Below are 26,743 nucleotides of genomic sequence, written 5' to 3' on the forward strand. Positions count from 1 at the left end.
TTTGTTTGTATTATTTTGATAAAAACCATACAAATCAACTTAACATAAATTTTTGTAAATTTGAGATAACAGGAGTATCCCATGCAGTAAATTATTGCTAAACCTACTTGAAAGCAAACAAATATTTTGTCAGATATCATTTTTTTCCCATACATGTATCTTGTAGATAGTCCTGTAGATAGATCTAATTGAGTAGAAGTGCAGTGCAAAGAACAGTAAATCTGCCTTGCCTATGTTTGGAATTACAATGTATCACACTTTGAACTTTGTCTGGGACATAACTCTGAAACTATAAAAGATATACTTTTCTGTGTCGAAAACCTAGTCGGGGAGCATCACCCGGTTTAACCCGCCTTTGTTTAAATATATTTCCCAATTTATAATTCTACTCCATTAATAACAACATAAACTTACATCGAAACACAGTATCCATTTCATAAAAACCTGTTTCAAATACCCTACACAAGGTTTAAACACTTAAAGAAACACTTACATAATGAACATTATACGTATTTATAAGCTTGACTACAATCCGTTTTATATGTACATGTCAAAGCAACAAATAATCCTGTTTATAAATTTCCTCATAAACCAGACCAGCTGAAGGATTGAGTATATAACAGACAAAACAATAACAAAACAAAGAGAAAAAGTCAAATACCTAATGTATTCCATATAACGCAAACAAAAATTTTATACATATATACACGTTTTTCTTAGAATGAAAATCATTAAGTTATCAATACATAATGCCTAGGAGAGCCAAAAAAGATATAAAATTTATACTGAATCAAAAATGAAGCTACACATAGGAACTTGTAAAAAAGCACAAATATTTAAAGTAATGATATGCAAATTGTAAAGTTAATTAGCAAAGAACCATGCTTTCACTTAAAATCAAGTCATATAATATAACATGATCAAAATTTGACTATAATATTTTAACATACAGCTTGATCATCTTGAATGTATTACCGTAAGTGTAGATGTGATGGGGCACTTTCTGTTTTGTTTTTCTTAAACTGGATTAATTTGATTTGTATCCAAGTTTATAGACAATCTTTTATCATATTTTTTTTCATTTAAAAAAAGAAGAAAAGTAAGCTTAACCAGAGGTCAGGATAAAAAACAAATAATAATATATTTCTTTAATAATGAACACATCATGTTTATTTATGTCATGATCTTTTTCAAAGTTCGATTCAACTCCTTCTTTCTTAGTTTTATATTTATCATCTTCAGTATCTTATGATACAAAAATCTTTCCCCACTTTTTCATTTAGATTACATTTTTACTTATTTCCTACATATGGTTAGAATAATGAGCATTGTAGTCACATGGCAACCTTATACAGCCGTACTAGTCTAATTAAACCACAGGTGACTTATGATTTAACATATTTGAGCTGAGAAGGTAACCAGCATAATTATTTTAATGTTTTGGTATTGCTTCCTTTTCCCAGATACTCGCGCCAGTGCGAGTTATTTCAGACACAAGCCTGTGTAGACATTGTGCAGTTTGTACAGCCGTTTTACAGTACTAATCAACCACAGTGACTTATAGGTCATATGATCTGTGACGTTCCAGCATAATTATTTGGTGGATTTGAAACCTTTTCAGGTGCACTTCCAGTGCATTATTTCAGACACAAGTCTGTGTAGAATTGTGCAACTTTAGTTAGCTAGACAGATTACATCTTTGCTTAAAGAATCAAGTCTCTGGCTTGATTTGAACCCACAGTGGTGAGAGGCAAAAGATTCAATGTACTCTAACCAATCAGACACAGATGCAAGTATTCAATTTACACAACTTATATTACCAACATTCACTAATTTTATAAATGAATATAGAGTTATTGTTAGGTTGCATTTTTTCTTAGTTGAACAAATATGTTCTATTTTCACTGTGCACTGGGATAACTGTGGGCTGAATCAGTCTCCTCATCTTGTTGAATTGCCTCCCTTGATGTAGGTGTAAAATGATGGGAGTGCTCCCATAATCTGAGTTTAGCCACAAGAGGCTGGCCGAGGTTCACACGTCTTTGTAAGAAATATTGAGTGTTATTCATGAAAAATGTGATCGTAACATCTACAATTAAGTTTTCCTGAAATGTAAAAGAAATATATACGACTGATACTATTTTACAATAACTTTAATAAATATAATGTTTGTTCAAGGCAGCAAAACTCATTTAAAGATCCTGTGACTTATTCTTTTCAATGTAATCTTAAATAATCATTTACTATGCTAAAAATAAACTATTCATTGAAAAGATTCTCTTTTGTTTCCATGCTTAACATGCAATACATCTTATGATGACTGATAGATATCTAAATTAGAGTACCATCACCACTTTGGTTAAAAAATATAGCGACATTCCAGCTTTACAGGTGGAGGGAGACCACTTGTGCATCTCTGTATTATATAAGGCATGAGTGGGTACTGCATGGGTACTAAATTAGAACCAGATTTTCAATCAGTAAGCCGGGTAGTTCAGCATGAAAATATTCAAACTTTCCATATTGCCACTGCTTAAAGACTGATAATTTGATAAAAAGATCTTATGCAAACCTTCAACTTTTGTATATCTTGTAAAGATATTTTTGTCACCACTCGACTGTATTGTTTAAACTCATCTACTTTTCCTTGCTGAGAAATGGGCTGAAAAAGATACAGTGATAAATTAGACATCTTTATTTTAAATTCACACTTTTTCTCTTATCTCAATTAAAATGGCAGATTTTTTTTCTCAATTTTACATTTTTAAAACTAAAGTGCATAACATGTTTAAGTTTTAAGCGTTTATTGGTAGGTAATAATCACCAAAATAGAATAGAATAAATTACTTATTGATGGTTACAATACTAACATAAGTAAAAGAGTAAAACTGACTGAATATACATATGAATACAAGTACTTATATCGAAAATGTTACAATTTTTTCAATTTTGGGATTTTTGTTTCCTAATTACAGGGGAAAAAATAAACAAAATTATCAAATCAACTTACTGGTGAGAAGTTTGTAATTTTCCCTATGCAGCTCTGTGTTCTGCCGTGGTCTATCACTGTAGTAAACACATGTAATACATTGGAAAATTCTGCCTGAAAATCTAGCTCGATCACAACACCCACTTCCTCAAAATGTATTGTTTGCTTGTCTGGTTTTTCTACAATATATAAGTAATAAGATTTCAAAATGGTCTAGATTTGCTTCCATGGATCTGTGCCTATCATGTCTAGATAATCACAGAAAACAAGTTAGTGTGTGAAGTTTCAACCCATTACATTCAGTAGTTTTGGAGATACCAACTTTAATCCAAAAACTTAACCAAAGTGTGATGCCTGCAGCACAAGAGTACAATACTTTCCCTAATCTTCAAAAAATCAAGCTAAAAATTGTATTTTGAATTACAAAATGTACTTTACTGTTATATAATTCTTTACCATGTATGAAAATTGGCAAACTATATATATTTCATATATACAGCTGTATATATTAATCAAAAGGGCAAACTAATTATTTCTATAAACACTGATAAATACTTACGATGGGCAGCATTCCATTTGATATCTCTTTGTTGAAATGCTTCAGTTTGACCTTTCTTTGATATTTTATCTGTCAGTGACCTCTGATTCTCCAGTAAATTTGACACAAGCTCGGGTATCTGTATTTTACTGTGTTTATGTACCCTGGCAAATTCTGGGACAAAAAACATGCACAGCTATTAATATATTAATAAATTAACATTAAAAGAACCATATAACACTAAAATGCATTCTGTTTAGATGATCATATTAATGTATTGAAAAGGTTTTATTTTGTAATAAATTAAGTACAAAGTAATTCCTCATCAAAGATTCAAAGTCCTAACGTCATTGTAAATTTTTACAGTATGATTGATTTATTATGAATAAAAAGTATTTTCTATTCATTCTTTACTGAAATCTGTTAGCCATTTATTATGTGTGACAAAGTATACTTGTATATCATTTATTCTGTAAGTAAATGTATTGATCTAAATGTATTTATAATTTATTTTCTATATATCATGCTAACATACCTCCTTTAACATCTGACACTAAAGCATCAATGCCAATATTTTTACGCAACAATGGTGACAAATGATTTACTAAAAGTCCTCCATTCTTGTTCTCATACGCTGCTAAGCCAACACTCCTAAAACCACAAAAGTTAAAACATCTCCATGTAAAACAATCTTTTCAGTAGATTACTGATATTTATTTTAACAGTAGATAATATATGATAATGAACATCTGCCTCGCTCAAACGCTCACCTTCCAGCACATCTATAAATTCATTTAAACAGCAATTTATATCAAGTTTTGACAGCCATAGAAGGGGCATTTTTTTTAGATAAAACTTTCCTATTACTGGTTTGTATCTTATTGAACTCCATCTGTACTTTGTATAATGTTTTCAAATCTGTTTCCTCAGGAGTTATCCTTGTTTTTAAGGATCAATCCCTAAATGTATAAAAATAGCAGTTTTATGCAACAGTTAAATTTGACTTGTATTTTTTCATATAACTTGTGAATACTTAATGATATTCAACTTATTGACCACTTCTAAAAGTTACTATCAGGAAACAATGACAACCCACCAATCAACTGACTGGTGCATTAATGTTCCAAGAAATGACATTAATTCATGTAAAATATAAGTCGTTAGATAAAAACACACAAGAAACTAAAGTACTATAACATGGTGTTGAAATATAACTTACGTTGCATAGCAAAATACTGTATTGCCTCTGTTTGTTTTAGGAACAAATTGTGGAACTCTTGTTGACTTTACTTTTGGTCTGTAAATAGAGAAAACAGATCAATACTTATTATACTGTATATGTAGTCTGTAAATAGAGAAAACACATCATTTATATTATTATATAGTCTGTAAATAGAGAAAACACATCAATTATATATGTAAAGTTTTTTTTCTTTCATTTTTCTCATTTCAGATGGGTTTAACATCACACCAAGAGTTTCAAGGTCATATGATGACTTGTAGCTTTCAATACAGGAGAAGAAAGACAGCATTATTCCAGGCATAAGTTAGCACCTGAGAAGAACCACAAACCTTCATTAAATAACTTCTCACATTAAAAGATGAAAAATTTCTCACAGGAGTTGGTGTTATCATGATAAGTGATAGAAAGTCAGTGACCTCATCCTCTATACTATAGTAGCCCTAATTAATTAATGAAACTCTGAAACTACTGTCTATCTCAATATTCAGAAAACACTTCACCTAACTAAACATTCATGTATGACATTGTAACAACAGTTAGAAACTTCTATGATGCAATCACATCCAACAAGAATACAATATATTTTACACCAATGGAGGCTTAAATTTGATTAAAAAGTTTATATTTAAATGGCATCCAGTCAATTGTAACAACAGCCCTACCATTCCTGAGGAGAGGGTTGGACTCGGCCCCTCCCTAAATGGACAGTCAAATGGTAAAATCTCTACTAAAAAGTCCTTACTTATAATTACTAGAACACATTCCCATTCTTGGCACCAGAACAAAACCACCATATTGTTCAGGCAGAATGGCAACCAATGTGGAAGTTAAAAGCTCATTTCCCGATGTAACAAGTGGAGGGCCAAGGTTACCACTGACTGATGCATTGGTCTAAGTCAAAGAAATGGAAACATAAAAATGGAGGGTAAATTTGATATGTTCACAGCTCTGCTCATAACTATCTTTAGATTCATATTCTATTTTTCAATTTAACTTAACAGACATGAGGTTTGTACTTGTAACAATCTTAAACTATCAACTTACTCTTGTCTACATATATCTAATATCATAAATATAACTGGTGGCTCCTTTTTCTGTATATTAGCCAGAATTTCCTGCGCACAAACGCACTCTTGGGCGGTGTAAGCTGCAGGGGCATCAGTCGGCACAAGATATGACATCCCGTGTTCTTCAAAACCATGTCCACAAAAGTAGAAAACGGCATACACATTTTCACCCAACAACTCTTTAAAATGTAACACAGCATTCTCTATCTCTGGTTTTGTGAGATTCAAAAGGGAGACAACTCTGAAATCCAATGCACGAAATGACTCAGAAAGCATCTGCACATCTATAGTTGATGCATTTAAAGGTGTCTCACTCTTATAGTCCGAGTTACCAATAAGTAAGGCCACTTTATCTGAAGCTGTGGGGGAAAAAATGTGAAGAAATTAAACATATTGCATCTACACAGAAACAACTTGATAGTTAAGACTACAAACATATACATGTATAGAAATATTTTCAAATATAGGTGATGAGTCTAGGAGTGCATAAATGTACAGTTTTGATAGCATAGTGCCACTGATTTCATTTGAATTTGCAGAAAATCCACACCATATTTAGTTTACTAACTATAGCTCTAACTATATTTTAGGAATCCGATTAAACCTAATAAGTTTTACCTACTTAAACACTTAACAATAAATATAATAAAAATAATTATCAGCTATTTTGTTTATTGTTTAATATTACATGCATATATATATTATTTAGATCTGATATTGCCATATATTGATAACTTACGATTGTATTCAATATTATCTCTCACATGAGGTATCTCTACTGTCAACAAGGCGCCCATCGTCATTCTTCTAGGCATGTTTTCATCTCTGATGTCAACAGAAATCTCACACTGGTAAAATCCCTCAACTCTACGATCTTGAATATTCATAAACTTGATCTCTGATGACACCTCACCTAAATAATTGAATTGATAAATTGATTTAATAGAAATTATTGACTGTTAGTTCCAAGAAACTAGTTACATACTGGTAAGTGATACTGCCAAGCTGATATGTTTAATCAAAATTACAATGTACTTAAAAACCTTTGAAGAGAGTAACTTATAAATCTACAAAAATCTGATCACTGATGATGTTTTTGAAGATTTACATTTCTGTTGAATGTTACCACGACAACAGTGTTTTACAGTGGTATAAATTCTTTAAAATGAAAAAAAGCCTCACAGAAATATTGTTCAGTTGAAGGCTAGTTGGTCTTGCCTACAAACAAGATGTATAATTATAAAACACACAGACAATAACTAACCACCAGTGATCACAATAAAATTAAGATTAAAACAAACATGCTATTCTTTGGCATAAGAAACATAATATAAGATTACCTTGAAGAGGCATTCCATCTTTGAACCACTGATATTTTAGAGGTTCACTGCACCTAGCTTCACAACTGAACAATGCACACCCTCCAAACTTTACTGACACAGATTTTGGTTGTGACACTAACAGTATTTCTGTAATACACAAAATATTCTGCAATGCTTAGAGAACTTGTGGCAATATAACAAGATGACATTTAATAAATTGTAATCCTCCCCCCACCCACTCTCTTCGGCAATGTAGAGAAAAGCAGAACATAACAGCCCCCTACTCTCCTCAGCAATGTAGAGAAAAGCAGAACATAACAGCCCCCTACTCTCCTCAGCAATGTCGAGAAAAGCAGAACATAACAGCTCCCTACTCTCCTCGGCAATGTAGAGAAAAGCAGAACATAACAGCCCCCTACTCTCCTCGGCAATGTAGAGAAAAGCAGAACATAACAACCCCCTACTCTTCTCAGCAATGTAGAGAAAAGCAGAACATAACAGCCCCCTACTCTCCTCGGCAATGTAGAGAAAAGCAGAACATAACAGCCCCCTACTCCCCTCGGCAATGTATAGAAAAGCAGAACATAACAGCTAAGTTGTATCCTGCTATCTGTCCCTGCACCTTCTTTTAATGGGATTGTTTTGAAATGGTGAATACAAAGTGTTGTGCTGGAAAATGTTTTATAATTTAACCTTTCCAATAGGGCTGTGTCTTTACAAAGACTTTGATAATTTAAAAGTCAAAGCACTCTATACATTTTTAGTTTTACAATTACAGTCAACTATCGTTATCTCGACATTGCTTTTCTCAATATTTCGTTATCTTGATGAAATTTTGAAAGTCCCGATTTTCTTCCTTCTTTATCTATATTGGAAATATTTGTTTATCTCGATATTTTTATTTCGATATTTTCAGTATCTCGATGTACAATTTCAGCCCCAACAGATATTTTCAACTATTATCCTTTGTTTATCTCGACTTATAGTTTTCTTTCCCCTGTTCCCTTCAGACGTGTGAAAAACACAAACTAGACCATAATTGCTTAATAGCGCGTGTCATAATGATGATTATGTTTGTAACATGTTTAGCTGTTTTTATAAAAGTTAAACTATTTAGGGTGTTAATTGACATATGTCCAAAATGAGTGAATTTTACGTTCTTTATAAATATTCGAACACTGTATCAATTCATTTTGACTTTAAAAGTAAATGAAATAGTGAAAGTATAGAAACGCTATCTTTGCAATATTTTTTCACAACATCACCACCAAATCAATCAGCGGTCGAACAACATCGAAAAAGACCCGATAAATAACCGGGGAGTATATCCGGATCAACCACCCTGAAAACAATGTTTTCAATATATTGGTGTATTACTGAGTAAACCTCACTATGTGTTTTTATCACAAAAACCCGTATTTCCGCTGGTAAACATCGACTAATGTTACTTTGTAAAAAATTTACTAGGCCTATGAAAACAAGACATGGGGATATCATAGTTTATTTGACATAAGGTATGCACATGTCCTTTGTAAAAATCAGTTTCTGCCTTATACAAACCCTAATATGTTTATCTCGACATTTCGTTATCTCGATATTTTTTGGACGGTCCCGATGACGGTCCCGATGACTTCGAGATAACGAGAGTCGACTGTAGTAACTTTATTTCAATCTATTGATCTGTGGGGAAAATTCCAGTCAACGTTACCTGGTTACTTAGTTGATTCAAAGGAAAAAGTTGTTAATATTTTATAAAAATAAAATGTTACTAAATAAAGACATACTAAATCTAAATAAATTAATATCACTTACCAACATTCCGCTCAGGTTTGGGAAATTTTTCTACAACAAGAACAGCAAAGGGTTAGCATAATTAGCTTTTTTTGTTACTATAACACTTTAGCTTATAAATAAACAATGTACATGTATGACTACAGCACACTTCACAGTTTAATTAACATGGCTTGTGATGACTTATGAGTTATCTTAGAAAACAATCCATTCAAAATATTTGTATTTGAAGACCTAACTAATAAATACTCAAGTAGCTACGGAGACAAAAGGTAAAAGTATATCTGAGATGATATGCATTGTTTCTCCTAAGAGGTTATTTCTAAATTCATCAATATATCACAACTTTCACATACATTTAATCAATTATACCTTTGACATATGCTGTGTTACTTTGCTCAGTCTTATATCCATTTTTGACAACACAATAATACTTGGCAAAGTCTAATATTGATGCATGCTGAACCTGTAATGTTAGAAACACATCACTCATATAATCTAACAAAAATCAACAAGCAATAAACATACTTCCTTTAACCCTTAACCAACTGAATATCTGAAATGGACTTGCCTATCTTTCAATTTGGACAAAACCATTCATCAATTTTTGGGAATTTTTAAAATATGTACAGACTGAACAGTGCAAACAGAGTGCCGATTATTCTTGGTCTGCACTGGTTGCATGGAAAGATTCAGTCACCACCAAAAAGCTAAGGGTTAAAATCAACTCTTGTTTTCAAATTCAGGATAAAATGTCTTGTTTGCTTATCAAGTGACCATTTTTTTGCCATACTGTACAGAGTAATAAAACTAACTAATCACTAGTCTGATTTACCAGAAATGCTATGACTTCATCTTTTGATTTTTTCTGACTCTAAGTCAACAATTTTTGATGATTAAATGGTAATAATTACAGACATCACTTCAAGAACAATTTATGTTATACATGTACATATACATTTGTATCTCAACCTGAGATATTTCCTTTTGATATAATACATTTGTAATGTCATACTTACAGAAAGTTTTGACCAGACTTCTCCTTCAAGTTTCAAACCATTCCTGTACCACTGATAAGAGATTGGTGGATTTCCTGATGTCTGTACAGACAATACAAACGGTTCATTCATTCCTACTAGAACATCCCTCGGGTGACCAATAATTAGACTGTAGCTCACAGAACAACCTGGAAAAATACAAAAAGAACACACAATCAAAACCCCCTTATATTAGAAACTCCATATGTCAACAATAGATATAAGGCTGATAATATTAAACTGTAAACCTCCGCTTTATCTATTTTGTTTAAAGTTGCAGTAACATTGGAAAGGTTCTGTAGCAACATTTTAAGGTTAGAATTGAGAAAGTACTGATAATATGAACACCACATTCCCGCTGGACTGCTTGAAGGAAATATATAGTGCCCATTCATGCATTAATTCTGCCATGAGCCAACAATGTTCCAAATGCTAACTGGATAGCTTCCTCACATAAAAGAATCCAAAGTCACTTTAGAATGACCTTCCTCTAGTCAAGACAGTTAAGGATGAGTCTTAATTATTTCCTTGATAAATATGGAATACTGTTAACTTACATCTTTTATCAAATGTGTCGTCAAGTCTTGGCATAAGATCAGCTGGAGCTGGAAGTGTATGCCCTATAAAAATCAATCTTAGTATCAGTATATATCTGATGGAATAAAAGAGACCTACTTTATTGAATTACAGTATTGTTAACAAATAAAACAACTCCTAAGTAGCACTTAGCATTTAGCTTCATTTTTCTAGTCAATAATGATAAAAATACCATAAAATGTCCTCCCTTTATATTTAATAAAGGAGGACAAAAGCAAATCACTAAGCCACATAATGTTTGCTCTATAAAGCTTACATATAATCTTTAAGTTACATGGCATATATATACATGCAGTAAAACTGTAAAGGTCTGTAGGACAATGATTTTGTCCTTGATTAGAAACAAAAGATGCATCCCCAAGAAAATTTTGGAAACAAAAGATGCAGCCCCAAAGGAAATTTTTGGAAACAATAGATGCACCCCCAAGAAAAATTTTGGAAACAAAAGATACATCCCAAAGAAAATTTTGGAAACAAAAGATACATCCCAAAGAAAATTTTGGAAACAAAAGATGCATCCCCAAGAAAAGTTTTGGAACAATAGAACCCCCCCAACAAAAAAAAATAAAATAAATAAATTTGGAAACAAAAGATACACCCCCAGAATTTTTTTGGAAACAAAAGATGCACCTCCAAGAAGTTTTGGAAACAAAAGATGCTCCCCCAAGAAAGCTTTGGAAACAGTTGACCTTTTTGAAAACTTAGCTAAACACCATTTTCCGGTATGTTAAGGATTTAGCTCTGGGGAATTACACCAAATGAAGTACATAACACAATTACCTTTATTATTCTTATTATTTTTCTATCATTATTTTACCGTTTACTCCTAAAGCAATTTGTAAGAAACAAGAGAAGTTTCCAAAAAAAAATGAATGGTAACAATAGATGGTTCCAAAATTAAAAAGTATCAGCATACCATTGAATAAAAAAAGGTTGGATAGGGATATGATTTGATAATATTGAAACTGAGTGAAGAAAAAAAACAACCCTCTGATAAAAGTCATCACATAACTAAAACTACACATGTGTTCAAAAACTCAAAATGTTTTACCAATTTGATTGTACAGATATATAACATCATCCCTGCTAGGCGGATTAAGACCGGAGTGTATTGGCATTGGGTTGGGAATCACTGACACTAAAGTGTGGTCTGTAATCTTTGTCTTCTTTGGATCTCGGCAGTTTGACAGCCGACATGCATATGTTCCAGCATTAGCAGATCTGAAAATAAAAATTACAATCTGATATATAAATATCTCTCTATACACGATATAATGACACAACTGATATGATTAAGAAATCTGTCAAATCCAAAAAGTTTTGCCTTATAACTGTATATGTATATATATAATAACAGTAACTTCAAACAAACATTAACATCTGTTTTTGGCATCAGATAAGCATAATCTGATACTGACAACATAAACAATAAAACTGACAAATTACCCTTATGTATACATAATCTGAAAATGGTAACATAAACATTAAATTGGACAATTTACCACTATACATGTATAAAGAATCTGTCAATATAAGGAACATACAATGTATGAATATAAAAACTGACACTGGTCACAAGAATGCAAAATATCACAATTACAACAAAACAATACATAGAATATGACATGAGCTATATAAAAACTCAGACTTTTATATCAATGCCAAAAACATAGAATTGACATTGACCTTATAAGCATAGAGTTTAGAATCATACATTGTCCACATAAACTCTGAATTGACCATTCACCACATAAATGCCTAATCTCACATTGGCCACATAAACAATAAACACAGAGGAATCTGTCAAAAGTAAATAAAGAATCTACCATTGACCACATACTAGTAAACACAGAATCTGACATTGTGATGTCACAACATCAACACAGAATCTGACATTGAGTTGTCACAACATAAACACAGAATCTGACATTGAGTTGTCACAACATAAACACAGAATCTGACATTGTGTTGTCACAACATCAACACAGAATCTGACATTGTGATGTCACAACATAAACACAGAATCTGACATTGAGTTGTCACAACATCAACACAGAATCTGACATTGAGTTGTCACAACATAAACACAGAATCTGACATTGAGTTGTCACAACATCAACACAGAATCTGACATTGAGTTGTCACAACATAAACACAGAATCTGACATTGTGATGTCACAACATCAACACAGAATCTGACATTGTGATGTCACAACATCAACACAGAATCTGACATTGTGATGTCATAACATAAACACAGAATCTGACATTGAGTTGTCACAACATCAACACAGAATCTGACATTGTGATGTCACAACATCAACACAGAATCTGACATTGTGATGTCACAACATAAACACAGAATCTGACATTGAGTTGTCACAACATCAACACAGAATCTGACATTGAGTTGTCATAACATAAACACAGAATCTGACATTGTGATGTCACAACATCAACACAGAATCTGACATTGTGATGTCACAACATCAACACAGAATCTGACATTGAGTTGTCATAACATAAACACAGAATCTGACATTGTGTTGTCACAACATCAACACAGAATCTGACATTTTGTTGTTACAACATAAACACAGAATCTGACATTGAGTTGTCACAACATCAACACAGAATCTGACATTTAGCAGTGACATGATCACAGAAATCTGTCAATTTGACATAAGTGCATGAAAATAGAATGTTACATCCGATACATCAATACAGTATTGACTAAATAAATACCATATCACAGATTTACTTTTCAAATGCCTTTAAAATGAAAATAGTAAAATAACAAATTTAAGGTTTCCATACGTAGCATCATTTAGTCTCAATACTTTCTCTGTTCTTCCAACAAGTTTCTTAAAGTCATCCTCCCCGTTCTGACAGAAGAACCACTGGTATGTTGGGTATGGCTGACCTGTAGCATCTATTTGTATCACTAATGGATCACCTTCATACACCTCTAACTCAGCCGGGGGTGTTTTAATAATCTGAATGTCCACTGAAAACAATATGCTAATTAAGAATGTAAAGATCTACAGTGATTATTATTTTACACCAACTTTATAATTATTCACAAGTGTAATGTAACTTAATGAAATTTTCCAAATTCTACCACATAATGTCATGTTAAAAATCCCAAAAACTTCCTAATCATGCATATACATGTTTATATCATAGTGTAACTTTGTTTCCATGTAATGTTACCATTACATATTTCTTTATAAAGTAACTTAAAGTGCCATTCTGACTGTTGTTTTTCACTGTTATTAATGCATTCTTAATATCATTCTGCACCTACATGTATATAGCCAGTGAAAAAAATATTATGTCTGTTATGCCTCTACTAAATCCCTACTCGACAGACCAAACATGCATACTTTGAAGTAGTATCTCCCTGTTTTTAGAGTTAAATCTCCTTACTTGGCCTTGGTAAACAGTCCACAAAGCATTTTCATATTTGGAACATAAAGTATCAAGTACAAGATTTAAAAGGGTTGCAATAATAAACATTGAACATTAACAAACCTGGAGGTGACAATTTTAAAGCGCAGGTATCAACCTCAATGGTATTTAAGTAGTTTATTAATTTTTTAACTGTCATCCCCTGTGAGCTGAGTTCTGTAAGCAACTTTGCCGAGGCACTACCAGTTGATAAAGCTGGAGACCACAATTCAATCATGGAAGGCCTGCAAGAATAAATATAGCACTTATTTCAAAGTCTTGATACATTTAAGTTACTTTAACCCTACAACATTCTGAATTCTTTAATAGCCTTGTCCAGTTTCCATTTTTGAAACTGTACATTTTATATTCCAGATATATCAAGATGAAAATCAATTCAAAGTTAGCAAGCCAACAGAAAAGAACCTGGTCAGACTGCACAGATGTACACGCTTGCTCTATACTGGTGGCTTTATGGCTCATCACTTTCAATTCCAGCAAATTAAGGGTTTATCTTCAGCTTTACTTATATAAGATAAATATGCAACCACTGACATCTGCTTTAGATAATTAACTTGGTTGTCTAGAGCACTATGTTAATATGTCTATAACCATGTGGTCTAACACTTAAAACAGGATTTTTAAAATTGTAACAATTTAATACTTAATGCAATAACTATGACTTTTAAAAGCTCATACTTTATTCGATATTCTTTTTCGACAGCACGAGCAAGAGCTCTCCAGTCTTTGTCAGCTGGATTAGTATCAAGTTTATCTCTGAGTTCGCTAAATATTTTTGCAGGCAATTCAACGATGCTATCATTTAAATCAATGCCATTTTTCAGGCCAAACTCTCCTTTTCCTGGCATTTCTGCTCTTTTCCCTGAAAATTTAGAATAAATGATGGAAATTTCTTTGCATGAATTAATCATTATTCTGAAAGTCTAAAAATTTACAGTAACTTTAGTAAATTGCTGAAATTCTTTATTTCATTAGCAAACAGTAGAACCATCTACCTACCTCTTTAGTCACTGTCTACAGACATTAGAACCATCTACCTACCTCTTAAGTCACTGCCTACAGACAGTAGAACCATCTACCTACCTCTTTAGTCACTGTCTACAGACAGTAGAACCATCTACCTACCTCTTTAGTCTCTGTCTACAGACAGTAGAACCATCTACCTACCTCTTTAGTCACTGTCTACAGACAGATTGAACCATCTACCTACCTCTTTAGTCACTGTCTACAGACAGATTGAACCATCTACCTACCTCTTTAGTCTCTGTCTACAGACAGTAGAACCATCTACCTACCTCTTTAGTCACTGTCTACAGACAGTAGAACCATCTACCTACCTCTTTAGTCACTGTCTACAGACAGATTGAACCATCTACCTACCTCTTTAGTCACTGTCTACAGACAGATTGAACCATCTACCTACCTCTTTAGTCACTGTCTACAGACAGTAGAACCATCTACCTACCTCTTTAGTCACTGTCTACAGACAGTAGAACCATCTACCTACCTCTTAAGTCACTGTCTACAGACAGTAGAACCATCTACCTACCTCTTTAGTCTCGTTTACAGACAGTAAAACCATCTACCTACCTCTTTAGTCACTGTCTACAGACAGTAGAACCATCTACCTACCTCTTTAGTCACTGTCTACAGACAGTAGAACCATCTACCTACCTCTTTAGTCACTGTCTACAGACAGTAGAACCATCTACCTACCTCTTTAGTCTCTGTCTACAGACAGATTGAACCATCTACCTACCTCTTTAGTCTCCGTCTACAGACAGTAGAACCATCTACCTACCTCTTTAGTCTCTGTCTACAGACAGTAGAACCATCTACCTACCTCTTTAGTCTCTGTCTACAGACAGATTTAGAACCATCTACCTACCTCTTTAGTCTCTGTCTACAGACAGATTGAACCATCTACCTACCTCTTTAGTCACTGTCTACAGACAGATTGAACCATCTACCTACCTCTTTAGTCACTGTCTACAGACAGATTGAACCATCTACCTACCTCTTTAGTCTCTGTCTACAGACAGTAGAACCATCTACCTACCTCTTTAGTCACTGTCTACAGACAGTAGAACCATCTACCTTCCTCTTTAGTCACTGTCTACAGACAGATTGAACCATCTACCTACCTCTTTAGTCTCTGTCTACAGACAGTAGAACCATCTACCTACCTCTTTAGTCACTGTCTACAGACAGATTGAACCATCTACCTACCTCTTTAGTCACTGTCTACAGACAGTAGAACCATCTACCTACCTCTTTAGTCACTGTCTACAGACAGTAGAACCATCTACCTACCTCTTTAGTCTCTGTCTACAGACAGTAGAACCATCTACCTACCTCTTTAGTCACTGTCTACAGACAGTAGAACCATCTACCTACCTCTTTAGTCTCTGTCTACAGACAGTAGAACCATCTACCTACCTCTTAAGTCTCTGTCTACAGACAGTAGAACCATCTACCTACCTCTTTAGTCTCTGTCTACAGACAGATTGCATCATCTACCTACCTCTTTAGTCACTGTCTACAGACAGATTGAAACCATCTACCTACCTCTTTAGTCTCTGTCTACAGACAGTAGAACCATCTACCTACCTCTTTAGTCACTGTCTACAGACAGTAGAACCATCTACCTACCTCTTTAGTCACTGTCTACAGACAGTAGAACCATCTACCTACCTCTTTAGTCTCTGTCTACAGACAGATTGAACCATCTACCTACCTCTTTAGTCTCTGTCTACAGACAGATCTACAAACAGATTGAACCATCTACCTACCTCTTTAGTCACTGTCTACAGACAGATTGAACCATCTACCTACCTCTTTAGTCTCTGTCTACAGACAGTAGAACCATCTACCTACCTCTTTAGTCACTGTCTACAGACAGTAGAACCATCTACCTACCTCTTTAGTCACTGTCTACAGACAGTAGAACCATCTACCTTCCTCTTTAGTCTCTGTCTACAGACAGATTGAACCATCTACCTACCTCTTTAGTCTCTGTCTACAGACAGTAGAACCATCTACCTACCTCTTAAGTCACTGTCTACAGACAGTAGAACCATCTACCTACCTCTTTAGTCACTGTCTACAGACAGATTAGAACCATCTACCTACCTCTTTAGTCTCTGTCTACAGACAGATTGAACCATCTACCTACCTCTTTAGTCACTGTCTACAGACAGTAGAACCATCTACCTACCTCTTTAGTCACTGTCTACAGACAGTAGAACCATCTACCTACCTCTTTAGTCTCTGTCTACAGACAGATTGAACCATCTACCTACCTCTTTAGTCACTGTCTACAGACAGATTGAACCATCTACCTACCTCTTTAGTCACTGTCTACAGACAGTAGAACCATCTACCTACCTCTTTAGTCACTGTCTACAGACAGTAGAAACCATCTCCTACCTCTTTAGTCACTGTCTACAGACAGTAAAAACCATCTACCTACCTCTTTAGTCTCTGTCTACAGACAGATTCCCAAAACCATCTACCTACCTCTTTAGTCACTGTCTACAGACAGATTTGAACATCTACCTACCTCTTTAGTCACTGTCTACAGACAGTAGAACCATCTACCTACCTCTTTAGTCTCTGTCTACAGACAGTAGAACCATCTACCTACCTCTTTAGTCTCTGTCTACAGACAGATTGCATCATTCAAAGCTTTACCATGTTTACAGTTTGTAAAAACATATTGTAACTATAAATTTCTATAAAAAACATTACATTGTTATTAATTTCCACACTGTTGACTGTTTACACCCTATTTTTAAGCAAATCATAAATGGACTTTACAGTTTTAATAAGTAAAAATTATAAAACAGTACATGTATTGAAATCTAATACAAATGTACATGAACAGTGGCACCATTTGTACTGATCTACTAGATGGGTGAATATATTCTTTTTAACTTAACAGTGTAAACTGTAATCCAAGAAAGAATCAACCTAAAACTTGTTCAGATTTCCATATCCTCCCCTGTATGTACAAGCAAGATTCTGACCCAGAGCAAAAATATCTCAGATTCTATAACATTGGCATATCACTATAATATTTTCATTAATTTGACTACATTATACCCTAAAGTTGCACAGAAAATTTTACTGATTAAAATTACTACATGTATTTTTGTATCAATTCTTTAAAGTGCCACTGTGAACCTTAGTATCAATTTATCTTATTTATAGGATAATACGTTCGCACTTCCTTTATTCTTTGATAGTACTTAGATAGTGCAGTACTACTTTATAGTTATTAAAAAGTACATTTGTATTGGTCATCTTTAGATCATTGTATTAAATGTTTCTAATATAAACTATATTGTAAATGTTGAAATATTTCAAATGTTATAATTTATACATGTATTTATCATCTGTAAATTATGTTGTAGTTTCATTTGTATGTTAACTGTACTGGTTTGGGACCTACAAAACCAGACAACCACCAAACCCTAACGGCCGGTTTTGTATGATTAATTTTTTTCTTTTTTGTTCAATGGTTGAAGATCTATCAGTGGCAAAATACATGTTTATGCTATAATTAAGTTTTTTTTTTCCAACATTCATAAATGTAAATAGTTTAATTCTATTTCAAGAATGTTGATGTTGAAAATTTGGGTGTCAAGATTGCAATACCTGACCTCTTATACTAGCTATAATCTTTTTCGGAGTTAGCAATAAGAATATCAAAAACTTCAGCATCTGTGCTGAAATATTGTATATCATGTTAAAAATATAAATTAAAACACCCAAGTTTTATCTTAATTAAATCAACGTCATGTACATATCTGTCCGAACACATGGTAACTGTAGTGTTGACAATTCAGGTAATTTTGATACCCTAATTGATGGGACTCTGATATAAGTATCAACATAATCAGACATTATAAAACACTTTTTAACTAGTTTATTAGTTAGGAGAAGGAATTATGGTGGTTTCGTCGAACTACCGGTTCGGTGAACATAATTTATGAAGGGGTGCAAAAGTGGTTCGTCAATCTTATGTTATATACAAGTGTATTATGTAGTAATTAAAGGCAAAGTAGACATGGTTCATATACATGTATATAAAGTGTTTTATCATCAATATTTTGTTATAATTAAATTATGACGCAAAGTCATTAATGAATATAACAAATATATTGTACAAGTATGTCTATATATTATACGTATTTTGATAATAATATGTTCGTTATTTTTGAGAGAGAAAAAAAAAAAAAAAATAGAAAAAAATATTATTTTGTTTGCAAATTTTAAATCATTATCAGTTTTTTTCAGGTTTTACTTATGTACGTATATATTTTCTATGATGTTGTTTGTTCACTGAGATCTTTTATATTGTGGTATGCTTTAATGTAAATATTACTATCATACTAATACCCCGGTCACATATTCACGGAATACGCCCACGGAAGAGCCACGGATTAATTCCGGCATCGTCCGTAGCTACCCGTACTGGTCAGTAGCTCTCCGTATTGTAACCGTAATCAATCGTAGTAGTCCTTGTATATCCGTAGCAATCCTTGACAATTTTTGAACATGCACAAAAATTTGCTACGGAAAAATCAACCGTAGCGTATCCCTTCTAGTCCGTATTAAACCGTATTGATACGTACTGGTCCGTACGGAAACCGTACAAGTCCGTACTGATTCGTAGTCCACCAACTTGTCAAGGATTTCCACGGTTTGGTACGGAGAACTACGTATTTGTACGGTAACCCTACGTATAAGCTACGGTTTTAATACGGATTAATACGGCATTGTCACGGAAAGCCACGATCGTAATACGTTGTACTACGGAGGGGCAGGGATTAGCACGGTCTTATACGGTTTATTGCGTTGCAACACGAAACGGCACGGAATGGTACGGTCCACCACTGTTTAATACGGATAAATTAAGTAGCATGTACTTTTAAAGGGTATAAATACTACCTTCTTGTTAAAAAGTGAACATTCAATAAATGATAATTGCCATTTACTGGCTGCAACTTTATGTTGAAATGGCTCAGAATGTGGAGGCAGTGATCGAGCTGCTTGATGACATGCATAGACGTAAAAATATATTAATATCGTGCCACAATTCATAAGTAATAGAATAACATTTAATGTTACATATTTTACAAACATTGAGTCGTGAAATTGGAGTTAATATGTACATTAAACGAAGTGTATCATAAGCCTCGGACGCTGGCCTTTGAGTGATAATAAGATTAATTAACATGCAAGTTTTTTACATATTTTTAAACGATAATTAATGAAATTGTAAAATGAACAGCAAATTTTAAAATTAGAAGAGAAACAGTATTGATCGACATTTTTCATTAATGATCTAATCAGGTAAGAGAAGACAGACGAAATGGTGGACTAAAGATGGGCTTTTACGAAGACCCCTTCATGTTCATGGCCGAACTTGTTAAGGATCCGGCGTCCTTCAAGAAATTCACTTAAATCGGACCTGATATGTCTCCGGGATTGGACACGATGAGTCCGAATCCTCTCCGCCAAAATCATTGAACTCTGCAATTCGTTTTCTATGTGTTGTTTTCTTGTGACGCATTTTGCAAATGAGCATGCATGAGGTTGTGGTAGGATATAATAGGTCCGTATAGATCCGTGGCAATTCGTTCTTCTCCGTATCAATTCGTTCTTCTCCGTATCAGACCGTACTTATTCGTACTAACCCGTGCTTATACCGTAGCAGACCGTAGTGTATCCGTAGTGCGTCCGTCTTGATTCGTGTCACTCCGTATCAAACCGTGTCGGTCCGTAACAATCCGTGTCTCTCCGGGGGCTTTTGGTGGTAAATCCGTAGGACTCCGTACTCGTACCGTTGTGTGTCCGTACTGGAACCGTAGCAGACTACGGAATTTCACATTTCCGTGGTAATCCGTGAACGATTAGACCGTAGCTCTTCCGTGGCATTATCCGTGAATATGTGACCGGGGCATTAAGAAAATAAATAATAGGTTTAAATTTTCAATATTTTGTCTTTAATTGCATGGAAATCTGTGATAAACCACACATTAAGACCCACGATAATTGATGTGCCCTGAAATGATAATACAATAGATATTGTTCACACTATATAAATTAAGTTCGCTGAAACCACTACTTTTTCAGATCTCTAGCTTTAAAATTATGAAATCAGTGTGGAAAAATGTTCAAAAAGTGTCAGGTTGATGGTCCCTGACCAGTAAATTTTAATGTTCTTTCATGTTTTTATGTGTTTAAAAATAAAGCTTTAACAATTTATTAAAAGTTGCTGTTAGTTGACTGTTCAATTTTTAAAAAAATAATATTAAAGAAAATAAACAACTAAAAGCTTTATTTGTTGTTGAAATATTTATTATAGAAAAAATAAATGATAAGGGGTGAAGTGTCTTACTGATCATGGACATGGGAGTGGACAGTCTGAGAGATTACCTACAGGTCTGAGGGGTGAAGTGACTGGGGAGTGACTGAGGAGTGCACAGACGCTTGGGGTTATGTGCGTGGCTCCCCTTCTTGATCCGCACTTGTATACACCATGCCTATTTTTATCGTGCAAACCGTACGTCAAAATATTTTTGCATATTATTACGACCTGGTCACATGTCTTGAACATAAAACATGTTTTCCGCTATTTTAACCACGTTTAAAAAAGTCCCTAGAATATCATAATTTCATGAAGATAACAACGTACGCTTTTCTTTGATGTGAGATGACTGGAATGAGTTTTCGGCACTGTTTTGCGCTTTCATTTTCATGCCGAGAACCAAAACCCCGCAGCGGTTACTTCCCCTAATCAGTACAGAAACCAAATCAAGAAGACTGACGGAAAGGGCCGAGTAGTTGCGATTGAATTTCTTTTTCCCAGCGATTTTCCCGCTGTAATTTACGGGAAACATTCCAGTGGTCATGAATTCGTAAAGAAGCATGTGACTCAGTTATGAAAATATAATTAAATGTGCAAAGCTTGGAAGAAAGGTACGATCTGATAATAACATGCAGTTATTTATTAAAGGAATATATGCATCGACTGATTTACACCAGAAATAAATGGCATGCGATAACATAAATACCTGAAATATATGTAGGTCAGTTGTGTTTACATTTCGAAGCTTGGTATCTTCAGGAAATTGAAGCGTTGGAAAAAAATTGACTTTTTAAAACGTTATGAAATTCTATTCAAACTTGTTCATGTGTTAGACACTTAACCGTCTCATAATTAATATAAGCACAAATTTAAAACTTATTCTTGTAATAAACAATACTTTTAGTTTTTAATATTCAGGGGCGGAGAAGGGCGGGGTCCATACTCCAAGTGTCTGCGGTAGCAAATGTACTTTATCATCATTCATCGATATATGTATTTAAATAAGTTTGGTTACACAATGATCAAAAAGTAAGTTTGGTTACACAATAATCAAAAAGTAAGTTTGGTTACACAATAATCAAAAAGTAACTACTAATCTCAAAGTAACTCTGATAAAAAAAAAGACCCGTCGTATTTACCTGTTTACTCGTGCACGTATATTTTATAACCGTTGGGTCGAATAATTTTGAGAACGAACTTATAAGGAAATAACTCGATAATAACTGCTGCTTGCAGTTGTTGATACTCCACCCTTTAGATATATATATTTTTGAACACATTAAACAGTTTTATTTCAGTATCCATTTTTGTTTAACTGGTTTAAAACTGCTAACAATACTTTGTTATTTTGGGGAATACCTCCCGGAAGTACTCTAATCTGTAATATGTCAAATGACGTCATCTATCTTATAACCAATCAATTAAACACGGAAAAAACTTTAATAATCAAAGCACAGAAGGCGCTGACGACCCAAACAAAAAAACTAAATACATTCATCTTTTATTGGTTCCAAAAAATAAATATTTGGCATCATTCGGTGAATCACTGGAAAATTATATTTCTTTAAGGACAAACATGTATGAATGGTGATATATACGGGGTTCGTTCTCTCAGTGCCTGAATTCAGGAGCAGACTAACCCTCATTAAACCTAGAACACGCACGCACATACGCACACGTGCACACTCTAAGTGTATTTTAGGTAACATTTACCAAACAACACATGAATGATCCTTTGGTGTTGCCCTGTTGATCTGATGGATCTCTACCAAGACTGTTCAAATTATAGTACTGCATGTATAGTAATAGAAAGAGCATCGAAACACGAGGCTATCTGATTTGTACGAGGGGTCGTAGCCCCCGAGTATTAAGCAAATTGCCGAGTGTTTTGATGTTCTTTCTCTTTTGTATCATAGTCAAACATAAAAAACACGTTCCCTGTTGTCACAATATGAAAACCCGGGAGAAAGTAACCAATGAACGAGCATCTGAATATGATATTTCTGTCGCTTTCCCTTTCTCTTCCGTCACATTAAGTAAACCCCAGCAAAAATGAGCCAATCAATGAGCATGCTCTGCAGTGCGGGTAACTATATAATACCTGTACTGAAGTTAACGCACTGTGCATGTATATGTATACGATTTAACTCTGACACATTTTCAACAGAAAGGTCCCCAAACAATGATACAATTGTTTGTCATTGCATGACCACTGTGTATTTTGTTTAAGTATAGACCGCTATAAATTGTACTTCCTTAGAAAGGACAAACATGCATTTTTTAACGTTTAAATAATAGTTGTAGAGAATGCTCGCTTCTTGTTAACCCTAAATGCGAAATTATTTGTCATAAAAGTAGCAAAATGTAAACAAAGCAGTATTTTGACTTCCATACAAAATATCAATTCACTATAACTGTACTTATTGCCAAAAAGCAACAGTTGAAACATATAGGTTAGGTAATTAGCCAATAAGTTACTTTTTGGATAATTAAAAGTACACCAAAATTAAAAAGCTTTTCAGAAACATAAATAAAAGCATTTCTGAGGCATAATGGGCCTAATAAGCATAAATTGATGTACATCTATTGCCATTAATGAATTATTATTTAAAAGATATTCCAGAACTTTTAATTTAACGCTTCAAAAGCAGCGTCAGCATCTTTGTTTTTTCGGCATCTGATGATATAGTTTATACTTAGAACTGATATGTTAAAGGTGGAGTTTCTCGTAGTGACCTAAATTTTATATTTTTTTACATCATGCTAAACATGTTTAAGTACACGTTTAAGTACTATTTATGAAAATGTAAAGCTCAAAGAACTCGGATCATTTTTCGTGGAAGCACGAGAAATCATCTAAAGCCCGAGCTAGTATATATACGCAAGGCATTAAAATATACGTCTGATTCGGTAATTCCGTGTACATTAATTTTTTGTATAATGAATTACCGAGACTGTCATTGCAGTCAGCTATTTTAGTCACGCACGTGCTATAACGACGCGTATCCGTTTGCGCATTTTTTTCCTTATGCCGGCTCGCCACGGCGAGCCGGTATTACGGTAGGATTTTACTGAGAAACAACCTAAAACTCCGAAGCCATCCAAAAATTTAATCGAAGCTTGGCTTCCAGCTTTCTACAAAATTTATCTATCAGGGCTAGGATCCAAAATTATTTAGCCAATCAAATTTAATCTTACATAGCGTCAAAAAACCTTCAATTTTCACGCCATTTTTAAAAACCAGCAAGTATTGTTTTGAGCGCAAAGATATAATGATGATTAAAATGTTTGTCTTAATGAATTCTTTTCAATAAATCATATTTACACTGACTTCTGATTTAGCGATTTCACCTGTTTTCTCTGTAGTAAGTTTTCGTTTGGTTAATTAACATAAGTGTACATCTGGTTCTGTGCATTTTTTTTCCCGGTCATTTTATCCTTTCCGGTATTTAGTGTATGTATTTACTAGCCGGGATCCGGGACGCTCGGGATCCGGGATTGTATAAGATATGGAGGAAAAACCTAATGAACTATATTTGTGTTGATTGTTGTCGTAATAAAAGGCCATTAAACGTTTTTTTTATTGTATATAATGAACGTTAAATTAATTTAACTTAGAATATAGATATATTTAGAGCTATTTATTAACAAACTTAAAATGCGAAAATCACAATACTTATAATTATATGCCTAATTAATTGGAAAAATCAAAGACTATTTTCTTGAATTGGCCAAATCCCGGGATCCCTATATGTTTTAAAACGATCCCAGCTTTTCTGAAAACTATATCCTTGAACTGGCCAATCCGTGAGATCTATTTACATTTTGATACGATCCCGGCTTTTTCTGAAAACTATATTCTTGAACTGGTCAATTCCCGGGATCCCTATATGTTTTAATAGGATCCCGGCTTATCTGAAAAACATCTTCTTAGACTGGTCAATTTCCGGGATCCCTATATTTTTTAATAGGATCCCGGCTTTTCTGGCTGAATTGATTGACAACTTGTGTTTACTTTAGGACTTGTGCCTCTCATTCCAATACTAAATAACATACATGTATTACAACTTAATTTTGTATAAAGAGACATCTTTATGAAATCGACCTATCTAACACTTTGTGGTCAAGGTCAACAGGCCATATAGTAAATGTGCATAGACATAGGTTCTTCATTCTATCTGTTTACATGCACCTTCTTATATACTCATACTCATCTTGGTTAAACTGAGAGAACTTTATATGTCACTTTCAGTCAATGAGTTTAAGATTTTGAATTTACTGGCCCGAATTCCAGTTTTGAATTTATTCTACTAAATAATTAACAAAATTTTCTTAAATTTACACTGGCCTGAACTTATATACACTGGCCATCGGGCACCGGGCCAGTGTTGACTTCACTTTTATTTTGATGTTCGCTGAAGTCTCTTCAGCTAACAGAACTGTCATTTTTACATTTAAACACACCCCTTGAAAAAATTACGAAGCGAGTCGCTACTAGCTTTTTTAAAAGCTAACCTTGTCCACACTTATAACATTCTTAACTAGCGGGGCCATCCGTCTATCGAACAGGTTAAACTGGTGAGTTATCTTCCCGGCGCTTTATATTGATAAAAAGAAGTGTAAGACATACATGTATGGAAGACAACACATAAAAAACATACTGTGGTTCTTTAATTTCATGTTTCATAAGATCTAGTATAGTGTTGCATTAAAAAATAAGCATACACTAAAATAGTTTCCTCGGAGTATCGAACCTGCAACTACTTGCATAAAAGGCAAGCATCTTGCCTCTGCCATGTTGCGAATTCTCCGTATATGAAAATTAAAAGTAAGCAGTAAAAGAGTGAAAAAAGGTTCTTTCTTTCCCTTCCTTGCATTTGGAATCGCCCAAGTAAATAAACATTCTAACTGTATGATTTATCAGTTGTAGAAAACCGATCCTTCTATTGGCAGACAATACGTCACGCTTCCGAATTCGCCCGATATACACAACATTAAAATTGTTCAATATACTTTATTAATGTAAGCTTGAATAAAGCATGCATCAATGTTCAGCAGATGAAAAAGTTCAGTTTCAAAAGTTTATAATTATCAATAAAATACTTTAATTTGCAAGATTTCACTACATTGATGATGACTGTTGACTGGTTTTCGGTATCTTTTTACATGCTATTGTGTTATCAGGAAAGATAACTTATTTAGAAAACATTTCACACTTGTAATTGCGTTACTTTCCCTTTAATTGTTATGTAAGCATAATTCTCTTGTCATCATCACATGCTTCTTGCAATTTGGAATTTCTTTTGTTCT

The 26,743-nt window shown here is 33.9% G+C and overlaps 1 protein-coding gene across 1 annotated transcript; it reads right to left on the reverse strand.

Annotated features, from left to right (window-relative positions):
* Positions 1-1,782: 1,782 nt before the first annotated feature.
* Positions 1,783-22,825, reverse strand: LOC132747216 (mucosa-associated lymphoid tissue lymphoma translocation protein 1-like). Its single transcript, XM_060736548.1, has 18 exons — positions 22,573-22,825; positions 14,734-14,917; positions 14,119-14,279; positions 13,402-13,591; positions 11,636-11,805; positions 10,545-10,607; positions 9,970-10,136; positions 9,323-9,416; positions 8,972-9,001; positions 7,178-7,306; positions 6,577-6,750; positions 5,815-6,196; positions 4,747-4,824; positions 4,063-4,178; positions 3,549-3,701; positions 3,011-3,168; positions 2,573-2,662; positions 1,783-2,105 (listed from the first exon to the last, which is right to left on the reverse strand). The coding sequence occupies exons 2-18, from the start codon at positions 14,901-14,903 to the stop codon at positions 1,902-1,904; spliced, it is 2,529 nt and encodes an 842-aa protein (XP_060592531.1). The 5' UTR covers positions 14,904-14,917; positions 22,573-22,825; the 3' UTR covers positions 1,783-1,901.
* Between the last annotated feature and the right edge of the window lie 3,918 nt (positions 22,826-26,743).

The sequence above is a fragment of the Ruditapes philippinarum genome, unplaced genomic scaffold (genome assembly GCF_026571515.1).
Source record: "Ruditapes philippinarum isolate M1 unplaced genomic scaffold, ASM2657151v2 ctg1878_1_1_1_1, whole genome shotgun sequence".
Lineage (NCBI taxonomy): Eukaryota > Metazoa > Mollusca > Bivalvia > Venerida > Veneridae > Ruditapes > Ruditapes philippinarum.